Source organism: Scomber japonicus, chromosome 7 (assembly GCF_027409825.1).
Source record: "Scomber japonicus isolate fScoJap1 chromosome 7, fScoJap1.pri, whole genome shotgun sequence".
Taxonomy (NCBI): Eukaryota; Metazoa; Chordata; class Actinopteri; order Scombriformes; family Scombridae; genus Scomber; species Scomber japonicus.
Genome location: NC_070584.1, coordinates 35,289,207 through 35,309,622, shown reverse-complemented (window position 1 = coordinate 35,309,622; position 20,416 = coordinate 35,289,207). Strand labels below are relative to the sequence as shown.

The 20,416-nt window shown below is 39.3% G+C and overlaps 1 protein-coding gene across 1 annotated transcript; it reads left to right on the top strand.

Moving 5' to 3' along the window:
• Window positions 1-1,979: 1,979 nt before the first annotated feature.
• On the top strand, window positions 1,980-19,468 carry LOC128362359 (NLR family CARD domain-containing protein 3-like; the record flags this gene model as incomplete). Its single annotated transcript, XM_053323099.1, has 12 exons — window positions 1,980-2,014; window positions 2,430-2,534; window positions 3,518-3,622; window positions 4,084-4,162; window positions 4,323-4,551; window positions 4,717-6,502; window positions 7,246-7,419; window positions 10,241-10,414; window positions 11,634-11,807; window positions 12,126-12,172; window positions 13,894-14,427; window positions 19,458-19,468. Coding segments are annotated over exons 1-12 (3,453 nt in total), but the record flags the coding sequence as incomplete, so codon positions are not given.
• Between the last annotated feature and the right edge of the window lie 948 nt (window positions 19,469-20,416).

Genomic DNA, 20,416 nt, shown 5'->3' with positions numbered 1-20,416 from the left:
ATGAGCTCTGACTTTACTTTATCTGTGTTATTTGCTGTTATTCTGGTTGGTTCAGTGTGTTGCTGATATGATTATTATTCAGACTTATTGCTGTAAAAATGTTTTCATGCTGCATTCAAGACAAGTGGGAACTTTTGATATATTACAGTTGATACTGTTAAACATGAACTCATAAAACTATAAAAGCAGATACTCAGGTTGTTCATGAAAGATTATAATTCATGTTTATTGAGGTCAAAGTTAATCAGTAACCATGTTTTCAGTTATTTTATAACACAATGAAGTCAGTGATCACACAGTAAAATATTTGACTAAGTTGTAAAAATGTTTTCATGCTGCATTCAAGACAAGTGGGAACTTTAGAAATGTTGACAGTCCCTCACGCTGCATTTAAAGAACAAAGTACAAACTGTAATATTTAATCTTTGTTGCATGTTTGACGTCTAGATGCTGTTAAAAAGTTTTTAACCAGTTTGATGACTTTAAAGGTTTGAATTACAACTTTCAGTAGATCAGTGACTAAAATGCAACAACAATTATTTACAAGTCAGTTATTTCTGTTGTTTTCTGGACAGAATTGATCCATTTGGTCTCAATTAACGAGACACTGAAACAATCTGATTTCAGTGAGATTCATTAGCACAAGAATATGAGTATAACAGCCTATATGTTACATATAGAGTAAATATAAGATGTTAGTTAATTAAATCATGTTTAAATGTTGATAGAGGGGAAATGATAAATGTTATATTGAAGGCTTGAGGTGAAATAAATTCCATCACAGTTGTTTCATCTCAAATAATCTGCTGCTGTTTGTTGCATAAAGTCATTTTGTGCAGAGACTCTGTAGTCGCTCTCAGTCCTTCTGCCTGTCAGTGAATGTAAATCCTCCTCCATGCATCATGTGTGCTGCTCTTCACTTCACTGCAGCTTCATGACGCCATCTAGTGGACTGATAGTAGAAGTACAGCAGCTGATGGCAGCTTTCTCTGCCTCACACTGCTGTCTGGCTGCATTCACACTGATATATAACAGAGAATAACAGCCAATCACAGGAGGAGCAGCTGATATTTAGGATGTGACAGGAGAAATGATGTAAAGGATGATCTGTGTTTCCTCTCCAGATGAAGGTAGAAAGTGTGTGTGACTGATGTGGATGTGACTTCAGCAGCATGGATCAGAGTGAGGACAGAGAGGAGGGAGTCCCTCCCTCTAAAAGCTCTCTGTGTGGGGAACATGACAGCCAGACCAAAGCTCAGAGGTGAGATGAGGATCTCTAACTGTCCATCACTGTTCTCCACCATCATTATTCACACTCAAAGCTCTGTGTGTGTTGTGTAGAAGAACAAGGAGGCAGCACAGACCAGACTCTGCTGGACCTGGACCTGGACCTGGACCTGGACCTGGACCTGGACCTGGACCTGGACCTGGACCCAGCTGTGTGTCTATGAAGAGTGATCAGTCAAAGGATGGCTTCATTAATTTTAAAGAACAACGTCCGGCGGCAACAAGGTAAACTGTCACTAAATATTAAATGTAACTGACTCAGTTTGTTTTTATTGAAGGTTTTTATCAAACTTCTCTTTTCAGATTTGATCATAATTTAGAAAAACTGCTGCAAAATCAAACATTTTACTGCAATAATCCAGAATCTCTCCTGGAGGGAAGTGTTGGTGATTGAACCTGAACTCAGCTGTGAGTCCTTCAGAGCGACCAAATATTATTATTGATTTTAAACAACAACGTTCATCTGATTAAAAGTAAATAGTTCTCAGTATTAAAATCAGGTTATTGGACAATATGAGTTCAAACCTCAATCAGGATAAATAGTTCTCAGTTGAATTATTTGACATTTGGATCATTTATTGATATTTCTGATCCATAATAATCCATAATGTTGGTAATTATATCATTTCAGTTTGTTGCTGTTTTTATTAAAACTATAATTTCTATTGATTGATGATCATTTTATAGTGATGATGGACAGAGCAGATCAGTGTGAATGTCAGAGTGGGTACGAGGGCCGGGGCCCCTCATATATAAGACCAAACAAACATTTTATTGACATGAATTCATTTGGCAGATGCTTTTATCCAAAGAGACGTCCAAATGAGGTTCAATCCAAGACAGTAGATGAAGGAGAAGCCTTAGACAATAAGAACCCAACACTCATTTACCACCAGCTGAGATTTAAGGAGTTCATGCATCTGTGTCCTCGGCTGAGTGTCAGCTTCACGCCTCCAGGTGCTGCACACTGCACTGAATACAGCTCTACTCATACAGTTAATCATGTTTAAGTTTAACAGTGAATTCATATGAAACTACCTGGATACTACTGTGTTGTGTACAGTAGGTGTATTAAATCACTGACAGATTTAGTGTCAGTGTGTTCTGGGTGCTGAGCAGAATTTATCTTGTGTTTCTATCAGGAGGAAGCTGGACCAACCTGAGCCCAGCTGTGTGTCTATGAACAGTGATTGGTCTATGGAGCATCCTATTACCTTCAAAGATGGACGCCACTCTGATGATCACAGGTGAGGATTTCAAACAGATAAAATACCTGCTGCAGTTAACTTACCATTAATACAGTTTTTCTGTTTCTGTGCCTCAGTAGTGTTACCAAACCTGCAGATGATACAAAAGGTTACAACATTTTCAATAAAAGCACAGATTACAACATTACAATTTCTTTGGTGTTCACGTGATCAGTCCAAGTGTCCCATTTTAGCTTATTGTCAAGAACAATACCAAGGTACTTCTCAAACCAGTTTAGAAAGAAGTCTAAAACTGGCCCATGCGCTTCCTCCTCATCTTGTAAGAGGCTCAGCAATGCTGTGTCGGCAGAATACTTAATAAAGTTTAGATTAGATTAGATTATTTTTATTTCGAATGCGTGAGAGAAGAAGAAACAAAAAACAAAACAAAAACAGCACATAAAAAAATGAAAGCACAGTGTTCTCATCGAAAATAGCGAACGTACACCCGACAGAAAATATAATGCACTGTCAACCACATTCGAAAGGGAGTGGGAAGAAGTCAAAACTTATTGAATCCCACCCCCACCTCTCAAATCAGTGCTTGCCAGCTCCCAATCCAATCACCAATTCACAAAATCTACAATTTCCTACCAATACGCATACATACAAAAACAACGGGCCTGTTAGTGAAAGTACTGGTGCAGGAGTTGGTTTATAAAAAGAACAAAGAGATGATAAAACACAGCCCTGAGGTGAGCCTGTACAGGTGATCATTCTGTCAGAGAGTGACGAGCCCACTCCAACCTGCTGGATTCTGAAACTAACAATCTATAAGATCAGTCCGGCTTCTGTAGATAGTATATCTGCTAAAATGCTGGTTGAATAGTATTAAAAGCAGATGAAAAGTCAACATATAAAATCTTAGCATGGTTTGGTTTCTCAAGGTGAGTGTGCAGTAAGTGCAGTAATGTTAAGATTGCATCCTCGACCCCCCCTGGAGGCCTGATAGGCAAACTGAATTTATCTTGTGTTTCTATTAGGGGGAAGCTGGACCAACCTGAACCCAGCTGTGTGTCCATGAAAAGTGATTGGTCTATGGAGCTTCCTTATAACTTCAAAGATGGACGCCACTCTGATGATCACAGGTGAGGATTTCAAACAGATAAAAACATAATGATGTTTTCATCAGACTCTTATCAAGTCTCCTGTTTTTAAACCTTTATTGACTCAGACAAAGTTCTCTGAGCAGCGTTCACACTCACACAGTCAGACACATTGACACTGGGAGCTGCCCAGTACAACCAGTCTCATACAACCACACACTGGTTGTAGCTGCCTTCAGCAGTGTGCAGTGAGGGAGGCAGAGCTTCATGGAGGGTTGGTGAGAGCTGTTGGGACTAAACCAAAGTGACTCTGAGCTGAAAGCTACAAACAGACTGAGCTGTTGATTCTCAGTGGGATCAACAGGACTAGTAAAGCTTTACCACTACAGGGAGTCATCTGATTCTCTGTTCACATCCAAATATCACTTGATGGACCTTTAGCTTGTGTTTGTCTCTGTGTGGACGGACATAATGTGAGCTCATTCTTCATGATTCCTCCACAGAGTGGACCAGGAGAGCTCAGAGGTTCCCAGTGGTCAGTCTGCCCAGCAGCATCAAACACAGCTGGACTCCATATTTATGGTCTGAACATGCACAACAACTACTTTTACATCTATTGTGTTCACAATCATCTCCATGCTGCACTTTGTAGACCAGTGGATTGTCAGTGTGTCAACACGGATCTGATGTTTGCTTCATGATGTTAGTTTGATTGTGTCATTCATATATTATTCTGTTCCAGCTGCTGGAGGAGAACATCGTCACTTTTGTGAAGAACGAGCTGAAGAAGATGCAGAAGGTTCTGAGTCCAGATGACCCAGAATGCTTAGAGAGTCAGAGGGAGGATGAGGAGGTGTTGGACGGTGAGGAGGAAGAGCAGAGGAGGAACAGCAGAGAGGCTTTTCTAAAGATCGCACTACACTTCCTGAGGAGGATGAAGCAGGAGGAGCTGGCTGAGCATCTGCAGAGCAGTAAGAGGATTTCTATAAAAATTTAATATGATGGATAAATGAGACATTTACTGAAGTCTCAAGAGATGGAAGATAATGTTTATATACAGTATGTATTCTTTAAGGCAATATTTTCATTTTTTCTTTATTATTCAGTTATTAATCTTATTTATTGTGTTCATTCAGGAACTCCTGCTGGCAGGTGTCGACTTAAACTCAAGACTAACCTGCAGAAGAAGTTCCAGTGTCTGTTTGAGGGGGTCGCTAAAGCAGGAAACCCAACCCTTCTGAATCAGATCTACACACCGCTCTACATCACAGAGGGAGGGACTGCAGAGGTCAATGATGAACATGAGGTCAGACAGATTGAAACAGCATCCAGGAAACCAGACAGACCAGAAACAACAATCAGACAAGAAGACATCTTTAAAGCCTCACCTGGAAGAGATGAACCAATCAGAACAGTGATGACAAAGGGAGTGGCTGGCATTGGGAAAACAGTCTTAACACAGAAGTTCACTCTGGACTGGGCTGAAGACAAAGCCAACCAGGACATACACTTCACATTTCCATTCACTTTCAGAGAGCTGAATGTGCTGAAAGAGAAAAAGTACAGCTTGGTGGAACTTGTTCATCACTTCTTTACTGAAACCAAAGAAGCAGGAATCTGCAGGTTTGAGGAGTTCCAGGTTGTGTTCATCTTTGACGGTCTGGATGAGTGTCGACTTCCTCTGGACTTCCACAACAATAAGAACCTGACTGATGTTACAAAGTCCACCTCAGTGGATGTGCTGCTGACAAACCTCATCAGGGGGAAACTGCTTCCCTCTGCTCGCCTCTGGATAACCACACGACCTGCAGCAGCCAATCAGATCCCTCCTGAGTGTGTCGACATGGTGACAGAGGTCAGAGGGTTCAGTGACCCACAGAAGGAGGAGTACTTCAGGAAGAGATTCAGAGATGAGGAGCAGGCCAGCACCATCATCTCCCACATCAAGACATCACGAAGCCTCCACATCATGTGCCACATCCCAGTCTTCTGCTGGATCACAGCTACAGTTCTGGAGGATGTGTTGAAAAGAAGAGAGGGAGGAGAGCTGCCCAAGACCCTGACTGAAATGTACATCCACTTCCTGGGGGTGCAGTCCAAACTGAAGAAGGTCAAGTATGATGGAGGAGCTGAGACAGATCCACACTGGAGTCCAGAGAGCAGGAAGATGATTGAGTCTCTGGGAAAACTGGCTTTTGAGCAGCTGCAGAAAGGCAACCTGATCTTCTATGAATCAGACCTGACAGAGTGTGGCATCGATATCAGAGCAGCCTCAGTGTACTCAGGAGTGTTCACACAGGTCTTTAAAGAGGAGAGAGGGCTGTACCAGGACAAGGTGTTCTGCTTCGTCCATATGAGTGTTCAGGAGTTTCTGGCTGCTCTTCATGTCCATCTGACATTCATCAAGTCTAGAGTCAATCTGCTGGCAGAAGAACAAACAACACCCTGGTGGTCACTTTTCTACCAGAGTGCTGTGGACGAGGCCTTAAAGAGTCCAAATGGACACCTGGACTTGTTCCTCCGCTTCCTCCTGGGTCTTTCACTGCAGACCAATCAGACTCTCCTACGAGGCCTGCTGACACAGACAGGAAGTAGCTCACAGACCAATCAGGAAACAGTTGAGTACATCAAGAAGAAGATCAGTGAGAATCTGTCTGCAGAGAGAAGCATCAATCTGTTCCACTGTCTGAATGAACTGAATGATCGTTCTCTAGTGGAGAAGATCCAACAGTCCCTGAGATCAGGAAGTCTCTCCACAGATAAACTGTCTCCTGCTCAGTGGTCAGCTCTGGTCTTCATCTTACTGACATCAGAAAAAGATCTGGACGTGTTTGACCTGAAGAAATACTCTGCTTCAGAGTATTCTTCAGAGGAGGCTCTTCTGAGGCTGCTGCCAGTGGTCAAAGCCTCCAAAAAAGCTCTGTAAGTTGTAGGAAATAAAAATGTGAACTATATTGAAATAATAGTCACCATTCAATGAATTTTGAAGTCAGCGTCTCTTTAATTCAACAATACACAAATCTTACACAGACAGCACACAGCAGTTATCTCTTCAAGGGTTCTTTTGTAACAAATATCACTAATGAAACGACAGATCAAGTCACACAATGTTTTTCTATCATAAGTACGCAGATAGTTAGACTTATTCATCATTATTTAAATACTGTGCTGTCTTGAAAGAAAAAGTAACTTCTTGCTTGTTTTCTGTTTCTTTATATTTCATTTCCAGGTTGACTGGCTGTAACCTCTCAGAGAGAAGCTGTGAAGCTCTGTCCTCAGTTCTCAGCTCCCAGTCCTCTAGTCTGAGAGATCTGGACCTGAGTAACCACGACCTGCAGGATTCAGGAGTGAAGCAGCTTTCTGCTGGACTGGAGAGTCCACACTGTGGACTAGAAACTCTCAGGTCAGACCAAGTTATACTTTATCTTTGAAGTATTTTTCTCAACTGTGAAGTTCAGCTTTTCTAATGTCACGATTTCTGATTCACAAAAGTTTTTCACCAATATTTTATTTTCACAAGAAATAAGATGTTTGGATTTTCCAGTTTATCTTTCATTGACACAGCTTTATAAAGTAAAGAAACTGATCTTTACTTTTATATCATGTGATTGAGATATTTATGTCTGTTTATCACAGATTCTGATGTATTTCACTTGTATCTCCAGGCTGACTGACTGTAACCTCTCAGAGAGAAGCTGTGCAGCTCTGTCCTCAGTTCTCAGCTCCCAGTCCTCTAGTCTGAGAGATCTGGACCTGAGGAACAACAACCTGCAGGATTCAGGAGTGAAGCAGCTTTCTGCTGGACTGGAGAGTCCACACTGTACACTGAAGACTCTCAGGTCAGAATTCATCAATCTGTTTAGTTTAGAATACACGTATAACAAAGTAAATAATCATACGTTCTTGTTTTCTTCATCTGTCAACCAAAAGGCGAAAAATATAAAGAAATAAACAAATGAAGCAGTTTCTGACCAAAAAGGTGAAGGCTGAAGCATTTGCTCATAACACCGACCCTTTTTACATGAGTCTTTAGAGTAGATCCCAATGTACATAACAAACACAAAACATTTATAACCTTCAGAGGATAAACATTAAACCTGTGTAGGATTGTCTCTGATGATGTGATTTGTCAAACCAGTTTTTTCTAAACTTCAGCAGCAGAGAATTACTTTCTATGCAGATTTTTATTGTTTTCTTTTGTTTTTGTTGTTGAATTATTAAACACCACTGATGATTACAGATTTGGCTAACATCTCATTGGACCGGTCTGTAGATTGAACAGTCATGTGATAATTAGCAGATAACTTATTTGAAAGAAATTGCCCCTAAATTGACCTCACATATCATGGCATTTAAGTGAGCTGTTGCAGGATCATTTCCATGTAGTTTCTGTCTTATACACCACAGTAATCAAGAATCAAGATACTAGTTGATTAGTCTAGTCTAATTTCTTTCCTGCTTATGTCCTACTTTTACACCTTCAGTAACACAGTGATGTTTTTTTAAAGGGTTAGGGTTGGGTCCATCACAGTGTTTTTGGCCAACCTGTGGTTCCACTCGATGAATCTGAGCTTCATCTTCAGAGCTGTGGGTGTTCGGTTCCCTCTGGAGCCGTATCTGTTCTCCTTATAAGTACGCCAGGCTCTCTCAGTGTGTATGAGACGCTGTCTGTAGATGCTCAAAATGTCTCTGATGGTTGACTTGATAATAGATGTAAACAACCTGCAAAAGTTTTAGATTTTGAGCCTCAAAATGACTAAAAAAGAATTTAAGTGACCCAGATAAAGTAGAACATCCTTAAGAATCATGCAACTACAATAATGAGTTCTTTACTTATTCCTATTTGTATTTTATATGATTTCTAATATAAAATGTTCTTTCTCCCATCACACATACTGATGATTCTTAAATCACACATCTTTGTGTTTCTACTTCACATTTTCCTGAAGAAGTATTACTACTTAGAAAAAAAGATCAAGTTATGTCACTTCAGTGTAACTGTAACTGGAGCTGGAGCTCCCCCTGCAGGCCTGTGATGAACATGACATATATTTCACTAAAAGTAACACTGCTGTAGACGCAAAGGAGAGAGAAGCATCATGGGAGAAAACTGCTGCCCAAGTCAATGCTTCAGTTTTAATAAACCACTCCACTGACTTAACAGTCCTCACTTAAAATTGTAGCATACAGGTGGAAAGGTCTTGTAACGTAATTGGAAGCAGCTAAAAATGAAATAAGAAAAAATAATTCAGAAAAGTAAGGCACATTTTACTGGCTATGATATTCACACAGTGTCTATTTCAACATGTAATTTAAACCTCCAACAGAAAGCTGTTTAACACATATGTCCTCTCATCTAATATCCTGCTTAGTAGATTAACATTTTACACTATTTTAACACTTTTATTTAACACAATTTTACATATATTATACATATTTGAGTCATTAATTTTAAGACTAAAATGTGACGATATAATACTCAATAAAATACTTCCTAAACATAAGATTAAAAGAAGGCAGAAGACTGTGTGCGCGTGCGCGTGTGTGTGTGTGTGTGTGTGTGTGTGTGTGTGTGTGTGTGTGTGTTTGTGTGTGTGTGTGTGTGTGTGTAATGATGTAATGAAAAGTGATACCGTTCTAGCAGATATTCATCTCATCAATGAAAGCACATCCAATTGAGCCCTGAATGAATCTCCCAACGTAAAGTATTGTGAATTAAAAAACAGAAAACCTGTCTGACAGGTAGAAACTCAGGGTTTCTTTAAGAAAACCTGCCAGTGAGCAGGTTATGTTCACAGAGTTTCAGTTACCATGGTGACTGACTGTGAGTTTCAGTTACCATGGTGACTGACTGTGAGTTTCAGTTACCATGGAGACTGACTCAGATTTTCGGTTACCATGGTGACTGACTCAGAGCTTCAGAAGCAGCTTTCTGCTGGACTGGAGAGTCCACACTTTGGACTGAAAGCTGTCAGGTCAGATCAAGTTATACTTTGTCTTTGAAGTATTTTTCTCAACTATGAAGTTCAGCTTTTCTAATGTCAGGATTTCTGATTCACAGAAGTTTTTCACCAAGATTTTATTTTCACAGGAAATAAAATGTTTGTATTTTCCAGTTTATCTTTCATTGACACAGCTTTATGAAGTAAAGAAACTGATTTTTACTTTTATATCATGTGATTGAGATATTTACGTCTGTTTATCACAGATTCTGATGTATTTCACTTGTATCTCCAGGCTGACTGTCTGTAACCTCTCAGAGAGAAGCTGTGCAGCTCTGTCCTCAGTTCTCAGCTCCCAGTCCTCTAGTCTGAGAGATCTAGACCTGAGTAGCAACAACCTGCAGGATTCAGGAGTGAAGCAGCTTTCTGCTGGACTGGAGAGTCCACACTGTGGACTGAAGACTCTCAGGTCAGATCAAGTTTTACTTTGTCTTTGAAGTATTTTTCTCAACTATGAAGTTCAGCTTTTCTAATCTCACGATTTCGGATTCACCAAGATTTTATTTTCACAGGAAATAAAATGTTTGGATTTTCCAGTTTATCTTTCATTGACTCAGCTTCATAAAGTAAAGAAACTGACCTTTACTTTTATATCATGTGATTGAGATATTTATGTCTGTTTATCACAGATTCTGATGTATTTCACTTGTCTCTCCAGGCTGAATGGCTGTAACCTCTCAGAGAGAAGCTGTGCAGCTCTGTCCTCAGTTCTCAGCTCCCAGTCCTCTAGTCTGAGAGATCTGGACCTGAGTAACAACAACCTGCAGGATTCAGGAGTGAAGCAGCTTTCTGCTGGACTGGAGAGTCCACACTGTGAACTGAAGACTCTCAGGTCAGGATTCATCAACCTTTTTAGTTTAGAATACACGTATAATAAAGTAAATAATCATACGTTCTTGTTTTCTTCATCTGTCAACCAAAACGTGAAAAATATAAAGAAATAAACAAATGAAGCAGTTTCTGACCAAAAAGGTGAAGGCTGAAGCATTTGCTCATAACACCGACCCTTTTTACATGAGTCTTTAGAGTAGATCCCAATGTACATAACAAACACAAAACATTGATAACCTTCAGAGGATAAACATTAAACCTGTGTAGGATTGTCTCTGCTGATGTGATTTGTCAAACCAGTTTTTTCTAAACTTCAGATTTGGCTAACATCTCATTGGACCGGTCTTTAAATTGAACAGTCATGTAATAATTAGCAGATAACTTATTTGAAATTTCTTAGAAATTGCCCCTAAATTGACCTCACATATCATGGCATTTAAGTGAGCTGTTGCAGGATAATTTCCATGTAATTTCTGTCTTATACATCACAGTAATCAAGAATCAAGATACTAGTTGAACATTTTGAAAGTCTAATTTCTTGCCTGCTTATGTCCTACTTTTACACCTTCAGTAACACAGTGATACTTTTATAAAGGGTTAGGGTTAGGTCCATCACAGTGTTTTTGGCCAACCAGTGGTTCCACTCGATGAATCTGAGCTTCATCTTCAGAGCTGTGGGTGTTCAGTTCCCTCTGGAGCCGTATCTGTTCTCCTTATAAGTACGCCAGGCTCTCTCATTGTGTATGAGACGCTGTCTGTAGATGCTCAAAGTGTCTCTGATGGTTGACTTGATAATGGATGTAAACAATCTGTAAAAGTTTTAGAGTTTGAGCCTCAAAATTACTAAAAAAGAATTTAAGTGAACTAGATAAAGTAGAACATCCTTAAGAATACTGCAACTACAATAATGAGTTCCTTACTTATTCCTAGTTGTATTTTATTTATAATGTTCTTTCTCCCATCACACACTTGAGATATATACACACACACACATATATATATAATATCTAACACATATTCATCTCATAAATGAAAGCACATCCAATTGAGTCCTGAAGATCATCTCCCAAAGTAAGGTATTGTAAATTAATTCAGCCTCGATATCTACTGGATTGCGAAGAAACGGAAAACCCGTCTCAGTTTTCACATAACCAGCTTTCTGGAAAACCCCCCAGTACTCTCACACTGTGTGACATGTGTGTTGTTTTGTGTGTTTGCAGCCTGTCAGGATGTCTGATCACAGAGGAAGGCTGTGCTTCTCTGGCCTCAGCTCTGAGGGCCAACCCCTCCCATCTGAGAGAGCTGGACCTGAGCTACAATCATCCAGGAGACTCAGGAGAGAAGCTTCTGTCTGCTGGACTGGAGGATCCACAGTGGAGACTGGACACTCTCAGGTATGGACAGACAATGTGTGATAGAGGAGGAAGAGCTGGAAACATTTTCTCTGTCAGAGCTGATCACAGATCTCAACTGAATCTTTGACTTTTTCTTCTTTCTAACTGAAGTTTCCTGTAAATGTTGAAAGTTAAACCTGATTAGATTCAATCAGGGTTTCAGAAGGATTGGGATAGTGGATTCAGATTGGATCAAAGTGTATGAAAGCCCAACCCCACATTAGAAGAGAATAATAAAACAGTAGACTAGAGCCATGTAACGTCCATGTTAGCATGCTGAAAGAGAACGTGCTGCTCTGACCCCCCTCCTCCTTTCAGCCTGCAGCCTGCTGGAGTCCGATGGTTGACACCAGGTCTGAGGAAGTGTAAGTCTGCTTTTATTTTTATTCTTTATTTTATTGTGGGAAAAAAAAATAGAATTAAAAACAGAAAAACCTGAACAAAACAAACGGGTGGGACAAGAAGTATAAAACAGATGATAGAACCCGATTTGAGTTGCCTCCGCCATCTTGGACAGTTATGTACGGCAACTCCGCTTGGACAAAACACTTTATTCACCCGACCTGCTTTCTACATGTGACGACGAAAACTGAAGTTAATAAAGATCAACCAACAAGTAATAGCGTGACATTTATGCTATACAACCGTACATACTATCATTTTAAAACATAAATAACTTTTAGTCATTTTTTATTATTGAGATCAAACATAACTACCACATCATTGTTTTTGTCTCAGCTCTTCCTCTTTTGTCTTCTTCCTTCTGGTGTTTGCAGAGTCTGTCTGCTTTAGTGTAAATAAATATTTATTAAATGTTCAGCTTGTCTCTGATTTACTGTAACATCATAACACACTATTAGAAGAACAAGCTGTATATGTGAAAGTATTCCAGAGTGAAGGGTTAAACACAGACTACAAAACCAGATTAAAAGCAGACATATCCGACATAATTAGCTCAACACAATCAGGATTCCTTAAAGGAAGATCTATCCATAACAATATCCGCCTGCTTCTGGATCTTATTGATTATAGTAACTTCATTAATGTTCATGCTTTTATTTTATTTTTAGACTTATGCAGTATTTCCCCTCTTCTATTTATTGCAGTCACAGAATTACTAGCTATAACGGTTACAAATGAGAATATAGAAGGATTAGACATTAACAACCACAAATGAATCGTAAGTCAGCTGACGATGCAACAATCTTTCTAAACAATAATAATACATTTTTGAGACAATCCCTTGTAAATAGCCTCTATCCTGGTAGAACAAGGAATACACTTATTTATCACCGTTATGACAAGGTTGAAATATAGAGAAAGAAATACATTTTAAAACAATAAAGTGAATTCATAAGAAAAAGGTTTAAATTAGAAAAGTGTTATTTTTGTGGCCCAAATGATGTAGATAAATGTGGATTAGCTAAGTCCTCCCCCTCATGGTCTACACTTAAAAATGAACTCTCTCTTTTTCAAAGGAGCCTTAAGAAGATAGATAATGCTCATGCTAACACATTGTATTCACTTATGGTTACATTTCAGCTCTGCTAAACCCCTTGCTTTTTCTTTTTATCATTTTATTTGTTCATTAGTAATATTATTTTTCTCTTCTTTTTCTTTTAATATAATATTTAAATCGTATTTGTTTACCTTGTATTTTCTCCCTTATTGTGTATTACACACACTGTGGCAGTAAGTTCTGCAGTTACAATACAGGAGGTGTGATGTTATAGATCAATTGAATGGTACATATGAAAAAGTTTGAGTTTGTCATTATTTGTACTGTTCTATGGTTTAATAAACAAACATGGGGTGTATTACTACTTCTCTGGTTACATACAGATGTAAAATCTGGTGTTGAACTTCTATTGTTTCTATACTTTGTGTGGACTCACATCCAACTGCTGAAACATGAATGAAATACATCTATCCAACCTATAACAGTAGTTTGTCCAAGTGGTGTTGCCGTACATTACTGTCCAAGATGGCTGACTCAACTGCACATATGTGACTCACATCGGGTTAAAAACAGAAGATCGATCAATAACTGATCAATAACTGTATTGTGTCTCGTTCTCTCCATCAGATTTCTGTGAACTCACACTGGATCCAAACACAGCAAACAGAAAACTCAAACTGTCTGATAACAACAGGAAGGTGACGCGTGTGAAGGAGGATCAGTCATATCCTGATCATCCAGACAGACATGATGTCTATCCTCAGCTGCTGAGTAGAAATGTTCTGACTGGTCGCTGTTACTGGGAGGTCGAGTGGAGAGGATACGTTTATATATCAGTGAGTTACAGAAGAATCAGCAGGAAAGGAGAAAGTAAAGACTGTTGGTTTGGATTGAACGATCAGTCCTGGAGACTGGAGTGCTGTGATGATGGTTACTCTGTCCGTTACTATGTCTGTCACAATAGCAGACAAACATCCATCTCCTCCTCCTCCTCCTCCCCCTCCTCCTCCTCCTCTGTCTCTAACAGAGTAGCAGTGTATGTGGACTGTCCTGCTGGCACTCTGTCCTTCTACAGAGTCTCCTCTGACACACTGATCCACCTCCACACCTTTAACACCACATTCACTGAACCTCTGTATGCTGGGTTTGGGTTCTGGTCTGGTTTTGGTTCAGTGGCTCTGTGTGATCTGTAGGAAGGAGAGTCTCCTCCTGTCAGAGAAACGTTCTCATGTTATTTAGTACCAACCTGATCTCTCACTGGTTGTAAATAGAGTTTCTAAAGCCAACATGGTTTCCACATGACTGACAGTTAGTTAGTCAGTCACATATATCCACATTTAAAAAGCTGTAAAACAGAAGCTGATTTTCTCAGAGCAGATATCTCAGTCTGTTAGAGGACTGTTTGGAGGTTGGGAGGTGGTGGCTTTGATCCTTATGAGTCTCAGTCAATGTTCAAGTCCAACACCCAAAGAGAAACTCAGAAGCTCTCAGAGAGAAAACCACCAGCGGCTCAAAGTTTACTGAAACGTCAAGTTGTGAGCGAGCTTTTTAAACATGTTGGAAGAGTTTAGCCACTAACTATAACACACACAATGACAGGAAGTATCTGCTGGCCTATAGAGAAACTTTGTTCTTTCTCCTCTTATTTGGTTTTTTGACTTCTTGTTCAATGACTTGTTTTTTTAATCATATAGTGGAATCAGAAACCAACATGTTTTTATGTGTCTCTACTGGATGTGCATGTACAGCTGTCAATCAACATGATGATTCATCCATTCATCTATTCATAGTTTTGTCTATTAAATATCAGGAAATAGTGTAAATATTGTTTTTAACTTCTTTTTACAGTTTAATATTTAGTTTTTATGTAAATCACATTGAATTGACCCAGTGTATGAAATGCGCTATATAAATAAAGCTGTCTTCCTAAAACGCTGGTTATAATCTCACAGAGTCAAAGGCAGCATCTTTAAATGTCTCATTTAGTCTGAACTAAAGTCCAGAACATCAAATATTCAATTTATTATCATGTCAGACAAAGAAAAGCTTCAAAAGGACTAAAATGATGATGAAGTGCTGATTTAGTGTTGATGGATAATCAATGAATGGACTAATACTTGCAGCTCTAGCTGTATGTGAACAGAATATTAGAGGACAAACAGAAATATCCACAATAAAAAGCTCATTTACACCATCATTCATCTGTTTCTAATCTTTTCACATGTTTCTTATTTGCTGTTTTTGTGTTTTTACCAAGTAAAGTTGATCATTTGTATGTTTGTGTTACTCAGGCAGAAATAAATGTAACTGCTGTATCACCTGTTATGTCCAATAAAAAAAGGATGATCAATAATAATAGAAGCTTTAATTTGATCTGTCAACAGTTCAGTGCTGCTTAACTTCTCCATGAATACACACAATGCAGGATTATTTAAGTCTGGCTCGATTTAGCTTTGATTAGAAAAAGATAAATCATGTTAGTGGAACGATTTGATCTTTAACCCTCATGTCGTCCTCCGGGTCAAATTGACCCTGTCTCTCTTTTGACTGTTCCTTCCTTCTTTCCTTCCTTCCTTCCCCTCTTCCTTCTCTCCTTACTTCCTTCCTCTTTCCCTCCCTCCATCCCTCCTTACTCCTTTCCTTCCTTCCTTACTTCCTTCCTCCTTCCTCCTTTCCTTCCTTCCTTACTTCCTTCCTCCCTTCATTCCTTCTCTCTCCCTTTCTTCCTTCCTTCCGTCCTTCCTCCTCTACTTAAATCCTTCCTTTTTGTGTCCTTCCTCCTTTCCTTCCTTCCTTCCTTCATTCCTCCTTTCCTCCCTCCGCCCTCCTTCCTTCCTTCCTTCCTTCCTCCTTTACTTCCTTCCTCCCTTCCTCCGTCCTCCTGTCCGTCCTTGACCTGAGGACAACAGGAGGGTTAAGTGAAAACTGACTGATTAATTCAAGCCAAGCTTTTTCAAGTAAACTCAGATTTCTTTAACTGCGTTGATTGAATGCTCCTCAGGTATCCATCTCTATATTTATTTATTATATGTATATATTGAAGTTTAGAGTTTCTCTGTGGATATCAGCTCTGATCAATATCAATCAACAACTGAGTATGATGAATAGATGGAAACAGAACTCCTTTAAGATATCTTATACCAATATCAAGACAACAGTGATGCATTTTGGAGTGTGGTGTCCCACAATGCAACACTCAACAGAGATGGAGGAGGTCTGAAAAGGAAAAAAGGAAAAGTGAGAATGATGTGTAATTTATTAGTGGTTAGGGTTAGAGTAGGTAAGTATTTTTCATGAAGCTTTATGATGATGATGTTATTCTTTATTGTTTGATGTAAAACAGGACTCTGCTCTCAGCTCACCACACCCAGCAGTGATTTAACACAGAGCTGTAATGACACACTTCAGCCAGCAGGTGGCAGCACGTGTTTTTGATATTATCAGACTAAAAAAGAAAGCAGTTTGCAGCAGCATTTATATTCTTCTCTAACAGAGCAATTTATTTGTTCTACTTTACTATGTTTATTCTCTTAGATCTTTCTCAAACTGTCACCACAAAGCTACAGAATGAAATAAAAATCCTTAAAATGCCATCAATAGATCCTAATCCACCCTTAAAAACTAAATGTGTTTGATAGCCAGAGATTTCATCCATTTATCCATTAATGTGACGAGGCAAAAACTAAATCACTTAAATACACTCCTTAATTTGAAAAGCCCTTGGTTTACAAATTAAGCTGCATTCACACAATAATTGTCAATTAAAGGTGTTATTGAGGTAAATATTGGGTTTTCAAGAAAAGGTTTTTTTTTTTTTAAATTTTTAAACTTAAGCTATTTAAGCTCTATCCATTAATTTATACATTAAGGTATTATCTGTATTCATGTTGTTTTATCTCAAAAAATTAGTCAAAATGATTAATGAATTATTAAATGGTATCCTGAAGGAAATTCTTAGGGATACAGCTGCTTGTAAACTCAACATAATTAAACTGTATTCTATAATTAGCACCAAATGAAACTTATGAAGAAATGAGCAAAACTAAAAACTCATTTACTTCCATTGAAATCGCTACCCACTCATCAGGTGACATGAGTGTCTTTCAAAATGCATCTGACCATCATAATAATGATTTAATTGAGTGTTTGATGATGACACTGGTTTGGCAAACCTCACCAGACCTTAACCACAGTGCTGTCACACCACAAAACATCTTTATATTGTAGAACAGTCTCACTGGTAGGGCTGGGAACCAGTACTCAACACCTTTAAGCTATCGACCGAAATAAATCAATATCAAGTTGTAGAAAAGGCTCCAAAGTTACTGTATATGTGTTGCTGTTAGATGTGTTAGATATAGCACTAGATGATTGATGTGTGCAGAGCCCCCTGCTGGGGTTATATCGTAATTGACCGCACTTGGTCGGGCAGCAGTGTTTTGGCCGCAGTGAATGACGGGAACAAGAAGTAATTGTCAGGTCATGGCGACTGTCTGTGCGTGAATGAAGCCTGTAAGTATGTCTCGGTGGGTAGAGAGAGGGTTGGATGTATGCTGGTGCATTGGGGAACGTTTGGGCCGTATGATGTGTAACTTTAGTGCTCACCTTGCAGTAGCCGTTTATGATAGTTATGTCCGCTAGCTTATTCTCCGAGTGTATTAAGTGTCACGTGATATGCCCGCCGTGTTTATATCGATCGTTATCATGCCGGTTATTCAACACGCTGTAGAGTATTGTGTTAGTTATAAGAGGGATTTATGACTGTGTTCATATATGTTTCTCTGATGGTGCTGGTTAGCTAAGATATTTTCAGAGCTTTAACCTCTTAACGCACGCTGTTCCGTCTACGGGACGGGACGGATGTTAAGAGGTAGCTACACGTTCTTCTGAATGTTTTAAACACCAACCCTTAAACATATATATTCATGCCGTACATTGTTAGAAAGCTTAGATTCTCCTGATTCATTCAAGACCACTCACGACTTATATGGTTGCTCACAGCCGTAATGGTATTAGCGATTAGCTCGGCTAGCCCCTCAGCTAAGTGAGAAAAGCTATAATGCTACATACCTTCAAAGTCTTCCCTTTATCCACAACGATCATCTTATGACTCAGGACTTTCTGTACAGCTCGCCAAATATCCATTCTGCCGAAATATGAAATCCGTTTCCATAAAACCGAAATACTTTCCTCAATATGTCAACATGTATTTAGTCCAACACGTAACGTAATAACACAAATAACAAACCATATACGGTCCATTTACGTAATTTCCTGACCTGCACGTCCATCTCAGAGTACACGTGACTAGATGTTTACGACCGTGAGCCTCTCCTGCTTCTGACGACACCACACACAAGCCAATCGGTGTTTAGGATTAGGCAGGACATGTGACCAACAACAATGACGACATGGCTTTGATTGACTGCTGTTCTAGCCTATGGAAATATTCGGTGAAATGAAGTTGATAACCTTTTAGCCAATAGTCAGAGGTTTCCAACGGTGTTTGACACTAAGCTATTAAGTTTGGCTGTCCATAAACAAACTCCAAGCGTAACCGGCGTGTGCCCGGTGCGTAAAAGAGTTGAACCATATATCATTACGCACTCGGCATTTTGGTACACGGTTGGTTCTTCTTCGACTTGACATATGACTTATACCAAAATAAACAGATAGATAGATAGATAGATAGATAGATAGATATGGCCAAACAAAAAAATATGGTTATATGTAATAATAATAATATTAATAATAATAATATGGTGTCAGCTTTCATTAGAGACCAAGATTTTGATTGTAGACAAAGGGGTTGTGAAGTTATAGGTGTTTGATTGTGGTTATACAGCTTTGGTAACCATGGTAACCGAGTGTCCATTTGGAGTCTCCAAAAAGGACCTGAGGAAAACGCATGGACATACCTGTTGAAAAATAATTCAGAAAAATTCATCTTTTGGTCTTTTGACTCCAAATTTGGACTGCATGAAGCCAAGACCTGTGGCTGTGGCCTCATTGTGTCTATATCCTGCTGAGAGGTCCCTGAATGTCTGTACACATGTCATTGTAAAGGCAAACCTATGGGCGAGTAAACAACCCCATCATTGTAACCTCTGCCACTCTTTGTCAGTAAGTCACAGAATCACACAGACACTTTTACAAGAATCCTGAGAGTGTTTCCTTTCCAATGATACCAGACACATCTCTGAGTCTCAAACTATGTGGGATCTGTGCTGCTCACAACTTGGGCATGTCGTTTAGGCTAACAACATAAAAACAGGGGCGTGTGTTAAGTGGTTAATTGTGTCAGTGCGCATGTTCTTTAGGTTACTGAATCTGAGCTAAGTGGTTTGATTTATTGATTATTTATTAATTTATGCATTTGTTATTTTTTTGTGTTTAGAAGCACAGAACAATTGCTTGTAAGGAGAAAATAAACAGGATCAGGCACATTACGGGCCTCCTCTTTATTGAGTCTCTGCTCAGCTGACACAGGACGTTGTATTAACGTTGGTTCTTGGTTGAATATCGGTTGCAACGTCAGACAACTAAAAGCCAACGTTGAGACAACGTCTAAAGCTGACGTCAGTTTCAAATAAAAATATCAACGTCAAGCTGATGTTGTTATTTAGTTGGTTTTAAGTTGTGTTGGCAAGCAACTGATATCCAACGTCTAGTCAACCTCACCTGTTTATGTAAACAACGTTAACCCAATTTTCAAATCCATATCATAATCCAATGGTAATCCAATGTTGGAGTACAGCATTGTTCTAATGCTGCATTAACGTCAGGTGTCAGCTGGGTGGAGACTCGGCTGAAAGTGGTGTCCTGGCCGACACACCGAAGTGAACTCAGTGATACCCCTGAACCAGCTACATTCACCGAGGGTCTCCACTACACAAGTAGTATCAAAATGTCTCCAGTCCTGAAACCTGTAATCGATCCTTTTTGCTCCCAGAGATAGAATACATGACTATATGTATGGACTTACGCGCAGCCAATCAGCACAAGTGTTCTTTGATTTAATGCGACATATGATTGGCCCACTGCCACAGCAGCTACAGGTTGTATTTGTGTAAAAATGTAAAAAGCATCGTCAAATCAAATCAATTAGATGTGCAGGAGTTAAAGCTTCTATTCACATGATGGGATCTAA